Source organism: Saccostrea cucullata, unplaced genomic scaffold (assembly GCF_032062105.1).
Source record: "Saccostrea cucullata isolate Sc308-1 unplaced genomic scaffold, CSIRO_AGI_Scuc_v1 ctg3445, whole genome shotgun sequence".
In the NCBI taxonomy this organism is placed as follows: Eukaryota; Metazoa; Mollusca; class Bivalvia; order Ostreida; family Ostreidae; genus Saccostrea; species Saccostrea cuccullata.
The window spans coordinates 104,025-112,734 of NW_026938236.1; the positions used below are offsets into that span (position 1 = coordinate 104,025).

General features: G+C 31.1%; 1 protein-coding gene across 1 annotated transcript; it reads right to left on the minus strand.

The window, feature by feature from the left end:
• Positions 1-149: 149 nt before the first annotated feature.
• On the minus strand, positions 150-8,087 carry LOC134249672 (parathyroid hormone/parathyroid hormone-related peptide receptor-like). Its single transcript, XM_062732001.1, has 10 exons — positions 7,963-8,087; positions 7,714-7,808; positions 4,979-5,132; positions 4,148-4,304; positions 3,468-3,528; positions 2,743-2,815; positions 2,416-2,501; positions 1,525-1,663; positions 780-821; positions 150-602 (listed from the first exon to the last, which is right to left on the minus strand). The coding sequence occupies exons 1-10, from the start codon at positions 8,056-8,058 to the stop codon at positions 324-326; spliced, it is 1,182 nt and encodes a 393-aa protein (XP_062587985.1). The 5' UTR covers positions 8,059-8,087; the 3' UTR covers positions 150-323.
• Between the last annotated feature and the right edge of the window lie 623 nt (positions 8,088-8,710).

The window sequence follows — 8,710 nt, forward strand, 5'->3', positions numbered from 1 at the left end:
AAAAAGTTCTGATAGAAATTTCAAATATTTCAAAAAGACTATTGGTCCTTGTAAGGGGGTTGGAAGCTTATAATTTAATTTGAAGTACTAACATGTACATATATATTCCTTAGTCAGGAAAGCATTTTTTAAAAGTAAGAATAAGGGTATATTAATAGAATTTCTTCCTTCAATATTTATTTTTACAGACACCCTGATACTTGATAGGAATAAAACAATTTCAAGAAAAAATGGGAAGATGTAAAAATGTCCTTTATATAATTTCAATGAAGAGTTGTATAAAAAATAATAATAAGATTTCCTGTCCGTTTTCGTATTTCGAATTAAGTGCCATATAACAATCTGTCGTCCTCTTCTTTTGTTTCCAATTCAGGAAATTTGAATTCTTTATCATATTTTTCACAGTCATTAGTAAGATTTATGTCCTGTTTGAGACATTTTCCTTTACTTTTGTATGTTTCGTTTGCTAATATGGCAGACGATAAGTTTTTCTTCCTCACAATGGCGCCTATTGACAGCGCTTTATTAGATTTTATGGAAGTATTATTCAGCTGACCATCGACCCACTTTCGGTTCCATTCCTTGCGTATTTCCTGCTGAACCTAAGATAAAGTCATTAAATAGTTTAGGTAAGTTTTAAAAACCTGGCAACAAATGGGAATTTTTTTCTGAAGAGTGTTTTTTCCCATTGTAAATCATATTTCTTTGCCGAAAAAGGACAGCTGATATATGTATCAGAAAAGAAACCAATTTTAAAGAAGCAGAAAACATTTACTTACTTCTACATTTAGAAAGCAGAAGAGCAGTGCGACGAGAAACCCCTGCAATTGAAATTAATTTTAAATAGTACTTAAAGCGAGACAAATTCAATACACTTTACGATCTGTAATAGGCTGAAGTTAATAGGCCTCTTCAGATCAGAAAAGTTTCAGATACTCTTGATTTGTTTTAAATCCACTCTCAACAGCTGGCAAAAAGAACCCCTACAAAGATGTAAACACAATCTTACGACTTGTACCTTAATGTACGTTGTTTAGTAGCACATTTCGGTGTGTAGCTTCGTCAAATATTTTGAGATATGATCGAACAGTATTCAAGATCAAATTAAAGTCCATAAAACAATGAAAAATAGGAGGAAACACAGAGGTGAACCTGAATTGGGATCAGGTGCCATGGAGGAGTAAGCATCCCCTACCGACCGGTCACAACTGCCATGTGCTATTTGTTAGGATCGGGAAATAACGGAAAAAACTGTCGTCAATTCAGTGTGTAAATCATTGACTGGTATTACTCAGTAATAAATTGTATATGCTGACAAGGTCATTGTATCGATCATAGAACTTACGAAATGATGATTTGAAACAAGAATGCTGATTTATCTTAGATGATATCATTCTGCTGGTTTTCTTCACAATATACAAGCAAACACATTGAATTTGGATTTATATTTCCTGTGAACCTGCTATTAGCTGACTCCGCTCTCTACATGTAACCAGATAAGTTCTTTACACTGTTTATACTTACCTGAAATGAGTTAACACCACTTTCAACATACAACCAGATGAGTTCCACACTTGGGTCCATACATTCCGGCATGACAACAGATATCATATAGTACACACCGAACAGGGGGATTAGGACTAGGGTGGAGCGGGCTAGTTTTCTGTATAAGCAATAAATATAGAACATATAGCTTATATTTGAAAAGGAATCTCAATCAAGTTATACAACTATATGATTCCGATTGCATTAGAAACCCAAAACAGCATTTTTAACAAAAAAAGCTAACTACTTATTTTCAAGGAGTAATTAAACAGAAGAAATTTTAAAGTTATTTCGTTTTTTTTTTATGCTAGAGCCAAGTATATTCGATGTTTTTCGTAATAATTATGAAATAAACTATAATAGGAAAAACATATATACAAAATAACATGAAAGTATGGCAAGTTAAACGTTGCAATATTCGATCTTTTCCATTTGTATTGTAAAATTTTCCACTTATGATTTTTTACTTGCATTATATAATTTTCTATTTGTATTCAATAATTTTCCATTACAATGCAAATATAGAATGCAAACAAAAAATTAAACAATACAGATGATTATTTACAATATAAAAGAAAAATTATAAAATGCAAATGAAAATTATACAATGCAAATAAAAAAAATACAATGAAAAATCATACAAAACAAATGGAAAATTATAGAATATAAATGGAAAATTATAAAATACAAATAAAAATTACAATACAAATGGAAAATTTTACAATACAAAACGTAAAGATCGAATATTGCAACGCTTGACTTGCCATATGAATTATCATTATTTTTTAAGTCGTGTCGCCATTGTTATCCAAATCTTGTTGGTGACGAAGTGATCTTGTATGATATCATATAATATATAACAAAATTTACCTATACCGGTCACAATCATTAGCATGGGATGCTTTTAGCTTCGTGAAAATAACACGTATAATGTTTATGAAGAATATGAAATTAATCTGAAATAGATAATATATTTAATACATCATGTTATAAACTTTTGGTTGCAAAGAATTACATGTAAACGTAAAAAATCCTTAAAAAATTTAGTTACAGTGTATCACTTTGAATTCAGTCAAATATCTAGGATAAAGACTTGTACCCATTCCTTCAATTATAATTCACGGAGGAAAATCAAAAGGAGGTGACAAAATTAAATTTCTTTAAATTCCTTTAAGAAAAGAAGAATAAAAAAATTACCACAATAGTGGCTACAATGGGTCCCCGGATGAACCAAACAAACTTGTTTTCGGCGTTGTGAGTACTCCAACACCTTCAAAACATATAATTATAGCAATGATGCGGTACAGTCCTATATTCTATTATCTATATAAGTATGTAATCAATTTTATCCGAAAAAATATTTATGAAAACATTTTCAAATTCTCATATTAGTACTTAATTTAAAACTATACTTGAGAACTGAAAAATAATAGTTACTTTATTATCCCTAATTATATGTAATTATATGTAATTTATGCAATAGACCCTTTTGCAATAACTGCTATTGTACTCTTTTGCAGGCCAAACAGAAATATTTGGGTGAATGATGACGTAATCAATTGATTAATGGTCATTTAATTATCTATGAACAAAAACTTCGCAAAACGTTATTACTTTTCCCTACAAAAGAGTAGAAACGCAGGTATCAATTTTTACTCACATGTGTTATCACAGCTTTTACATTTTATCATATTAATACCGTTACAGAATTATTTATGTATATACGACGTGTACAGCTTCGTGAAACATTTATTTTTCTCAATAAATCTAAAAACAAATTAAACCTCTTTAAATTGTCACAACTATTTTTTTAGTTTGTAGACAAAGAAGAAGGAAGCATTCGAAAACAGGAATGCTTACTGTAAGAATTGGAAGTGAAAAAAAACTTTCGTGTGCATTGTTTATAATATAAACGTCCTTACATTGTATCTTCAAGATATCTTCTGACCAGTATCCAGGGTATCACAAAAATGACAGGTAACACTTTAAAAAAGGAAAATCAGTCAAAGGAATGTAATAATAGCACTCAAAATGTACTTCACAGAAAGCTCGGACATTGTATTTGGTATATTAGACATTTTAAATATTATTTTATATTAAAAAAAAATATTTCTTTGACGCTGATATTTCTCAGCTAAAAATTGATTTCTTTACTAGATAATTTGAGAGAATTTATATCTCATGAGTTTTTTAAATATAACATTTATTAAAAGTGTTAAGATAGAAAATAAAGCTGCCAAGGAATTCGGTTTAAAATGATATTGTCAACCCTTTTCTAACTTAATGTTTCTGGGCTTTCACAAAATGTCTTTACGTGACAGTATTGAGAAAATAAACAAGTCCTATATGACCTTGCTATGTTCGCGATAAAGGCGACCTTCTTTGCAAATTATCTATCTCATAATTGCTTTAAACATCCAGCATACAAATCGGAAACATTATGGAGTCCCTTATTTTATTTCCTCATCGACTGTAGCTGTTGTCCATACTAGGCTTATAGAAAAATGCTAAAATATGGCTTCCTCCATGAGATGTTGGCCTTGCATTCTATTGAAATACAAGTGATTTAAAAAAAATCCATTAAATAGCAAGCAATACTCACACCATCCCGTAATGATGTACAGATAAAATCTTCTGCTCTTTTTGAAGGTTGACAGAAAAATGAGACTGTTGAGATACAACCCTTCCATTAAGATCCACGTGTAGTTGGCCAATAGAATGTAGTTAAATAATGTAAAGACCAGCTTACAGGACCAGTTCTAATGAATTCATAAGAAATTCTTATTAAAAATAAAAAGATCATGAAAGGGAAACATTTTCAAACATGTTTCAAAAAATAGCCATTAAGTAAACTAGGATGTTAAAATTTATGCTTACAAAATGTGTTTAACACAGTATAAGAAAGTAAAAAAAAAATTAAATTGAAGTGAGTAAAACTTAACATTTGAAAGAAATTTTACATGAAATTAAAACGGATACAGCGAATTATGCTTATAACAAAGCGAAATCGTTCCGCATAGCGCCCTTCATGAAATATGCCTATTTGACAAGTCTGTTTGATTTACACACCAATAACTCACACAAAGACATTCCTTAATTATTTCTTTTCTATAGATTTGCATTAATTGTAATTGTCTTATAGATGACACAGTATTGATGATCTCCACCTTTTTTTATCTTTATTATCAAGAAAATAAATGGGTATTATCATGAATCCCTCCTCAACGATATGTATTTTTATTGATTTCTTGAGAGGTTCACTGTTCGGTAATTTCACTTTTTTTCATGTTTTTTTTTATCTGGAAAACGCTCTCGTCACTGTAATTTTATACATTTTGTTCTTATTATGTCGTTCTTTCAAACTAAAAAAAATTGGAGAAAAGAAATTTAAATGACATTGTTATATAACCAATGACGAAGATCAATGAGTTACCGTTCCTTGAGAAGTGAGTGTTGCTTTGTTGTTTATTACGGATGAACGTCCTTTTGGTGTGTGGAAAACATCCTTAACAAGACAGATTATGGATCGCAGAATAAACGAAACGAATAAGTTTATGTGAATCAGGTTCCTTTGGCAGTGCAACCTCCTGGAAGTAACAAAGTAATAAGCTTCTTAACATTTAACATGTGCATCATAGAGCAATACATGTAATATATGAAATTCCTTGTTGATTCCTTTTCTGGTCCGTATTGATTAAGCGAATATGTTTGTTATCGCGGTAGCAGGAAATCACATTAAACTGATAATTTCATTATCATTTCTTATTCTCTTGCATTATATCTACAATGATTAATAGAATACATTTGTTTTGTTTCCTTCTCATGCTTTGTTATATAAATGCAGTGCTTTGCAGACAGAATGCAGAAAGTGCACTTTTTGTCAAATCATAACTACTATTTAGGCAAAGTGCATCCAAAGCATATTGCTATTATTATCCTTAGGCTTGAACTTAAATGAAAATGACAATATGAATTAATCTCTAATGTGTACAGAGATCAAATTCCATCGATTTTTGCAGGCACTTCCATTTATTGAATGTTGTCCATATAATCTTTACCTTCTTAGAACAAGGTTCTGCGTGGTGTGTAAACTTTAACAATTCCATGGTCAATACAATGAACATGTCAGCAAATACATTTTATCATTGACTCAAATACTGACTGAAGTTTTTCATATCAATTGTTAGTATATTATCCCTGTTAAAGTCACGTATTAAAAGATTGAGGAGCAACATGAAAACCATCTATCCGTCTGTATTCAATAAACCAGAAGCGAAAAGAGAATTAGATAGATTACACGATCAGTACGACTGGTTCCTGCCGACAAAGTAGGTAACAACATTGTCTTCGTTTGTAAGGCTCATTATATAAATTGCATTCTAGAAGAACTTGAATTTAATTCTACAACTGGTAATCCTACTTATACTCATACTTCCCTTTCTAAGGAAGAAATTTTTCAAAATCATCTGTCAGTTTTGAATACTTTTAATATTCCACAGAGCCAAAATGAATTTGAACTACCTTATATATATTGGATTCCGAAACTTCATAAGAATCCTTACAAACAAAGATACATTGCAGGTTCCAGTAAATGTTGAACCAAGCCTCTTTCGTTACTCCTCACTAAGATATTGACAGCAGTCAAGGAAAAACTTCAAGAGTACTGTGCAACAATATATTCAAGAAGTGGTGTGAATCAGATGTGGATACTAAAAAATTCTAAAGAACTTTTGGTCAATTTTTAAATCACAGGACTTGGAAAAAATCAACAACTTAAAAACTTACGACTTTTCAAGTTTATACACAACAATTCCCCACGACAAATTAAAATCCAGGCTTTCTGATTTCATTGACAGTTGCTTTTTCAATAAAATGGAACTCGTAAATTTATTTACCTCGTCATTGGTCATTTGCAAAATTATTTTGTTAAAACAGATTCTGATTTCACACATAAGTACTCTGAAGTTGACATTAAGAAGATGCTTGAGTTCCTGATTGACAATATCTATGTGGTTTTTGGAGACCAGGTATTCCAACAATCCATTGGAATTCCCATGGGTACAAATTATTTTTATTTTCATATGTAGCAGAATTTATGCAGAATCTTATGCGTGAAAAGAATAAAACACTTGCTGTGGCCTTCAACTCGACATTTAGATATATCGACGACGTATTGTCAATTAATAATGGTAATTTCAATTCCTACGTCGATACAATATATCCTGGTTAGCTTGAGATAAAAGATACCACAGAGTCCGACACTTCTGTTTCATACATGGATATTTTACTTGATAAAGACACTAATGGTATTCTAACAACCAAGCTATATGATAAACGTGATGACTTTCACTTTACTATCGTCAACTTCCCTTACTTATGCAGCAATATGCCTTCATCACCTGCATACGGAGTATATATATATCTCTCAGTTGATTCGATACACAAGAGCATGCTCTACGTATGAACAATTTCTAAAACGAAGTAAATTATTGACAAGCAAGTTGACGAAACAAGAATATCAGCAGTCTCGTTTGAAGTCATCATTTGTAAGTTCTATGGCTGACACAATGACCTTGTCAGCAAATACAATTTATCATTGAGTCAAATGCTGACCGACGTTTTTCATACCAATTGTTAGTCCATTAATTATTCACTGAATTGACGACGGATTTTTTCCGTTATTTTCTAATCATTTTAATTAGTTTAATTTCATCTACAAAAATATTATGAGCATTTCAAATTTGACCGTATTACGTGCTATGAATGTTAAAAATCTGCCTACAAAACAAGTATTAAGAAAATTTTTGAATGAAGAAACATTTTGACAGTGAACGATCATGTTCACATGCCAGCAAGTATAATGAAGATAAGACAAATCAGTATTTTTTTCCTAATTCATGCTTAGGAGATTTATGCCAATATTGCCAATATTGCCATGAATCGGTGTTGATTGACTGTTTACAAACCCTGCTATTTTCGCTTTAAGTTTTGTCAAGATCACATAAAAAAACAAGTTAACAAACATGATGACTTGTATTTTCATATTGAAATCCAAAAGTAATCCTATTTATCTAAAATCGTTTGGATTATATTTCTATTAACACTATCTGCATATAATATTGTTAAACACTTACTTTTTTAAACGAAGGTATTTTCTGTTTTGCTCACCTGAATCCAATCAATAAAGCAACAGCGACAAGAAGGCATACCAGGGACATACTATATCCTACGAATGAGAATGTATCTATCACCGGGAGATGGCGCTATATTAAAACAAAACATATTAAATAACAGTGTCATTTTCATTCGTGTAGTCATTAATATTCATACATCTCGATTGATAAAAAAGTCTATCTTGAATTTAGAGTGAAACATGCTGCAAGAATATTTATTTTCTATATCCGGAAATATGAGTACCATTAAAGTTCCATTGGTACCACGTGAATCTTCTTTATTCTGACAGTCAGTGAAGTCTGTCCATGTCTGGTTGAAGAAGGGGTGTACGTACCACATTCCATTCGGTAAACACTTCCGTTTGGCTTTAGCTGAATGAGAAAAAAGCAAAGCCCTAAATACAATAATGTTATTTTCTGAATACATTTGTTCTATATATAGATCAAGGTTTTATAGTTGTCATTTTGAAAGTTTCGTCTTCTTATTTATTAACGCATCTTTAATTTACCCTCATTTTAAAAGTTCTTTCGTTAGCATAGTTGGTTCTTGATTTTATTAAAAAAAACAGGCAAATTTTATAGTCTTAAACTGGACATCAAGATATATAATTTAAGACATTTTAATGTTTGAATCATTACTTTTGATTTGAACACCATACAGAATAAAGGATATGGAGATAACGAACAGTATCCAATATCAAAGTCCATAAAACAATACAAAACAGGAGCAGAACAAACACGGACCTCCAAAACATAAAAGATTGGGATCAGGTCCCATGGAGGAGTGAGCATCCCCTGCCGACAGGTCACTCTCGCAGTGTGCTCCTTGTCATGGGCGGGAAACAACAGAAAAATAAAGAAAACGGGACAACAAAGACGGTAGTTTTTTTTTTCATATTTCAATATTTTACTAGTTAAGGGCATTTGCAGCAGTTAAAATATTTCATGAACCTCTCTACATTAGTGTGAAATGTTTTGAACATTGAGAAAAT

Bases quoted from the DNA above. Each gene is read 5' to 3' on its own strand.
- LOC134249672 (XM_062732001.1), bottom strand. From the start codon at position 8,058: ATGTGGTACGTACACCCCTTCTTCAACCAGACATGGACAGACTTCACT. The intron at 7,809-7,962 runs GTACTCATATTT...GTTTTAATATAG, and splicing joins GTACCAATGGAACTTTAATG to CGCCATCTCCCGGTGATAGA. The intron at 5,133-7,713 runs GTGAGCAAAACA...TGTTACTTCCAG, and splicing joins GCTTTATTGATTGGATTCAG to GAGGTTGCACTGCCAAAGGA.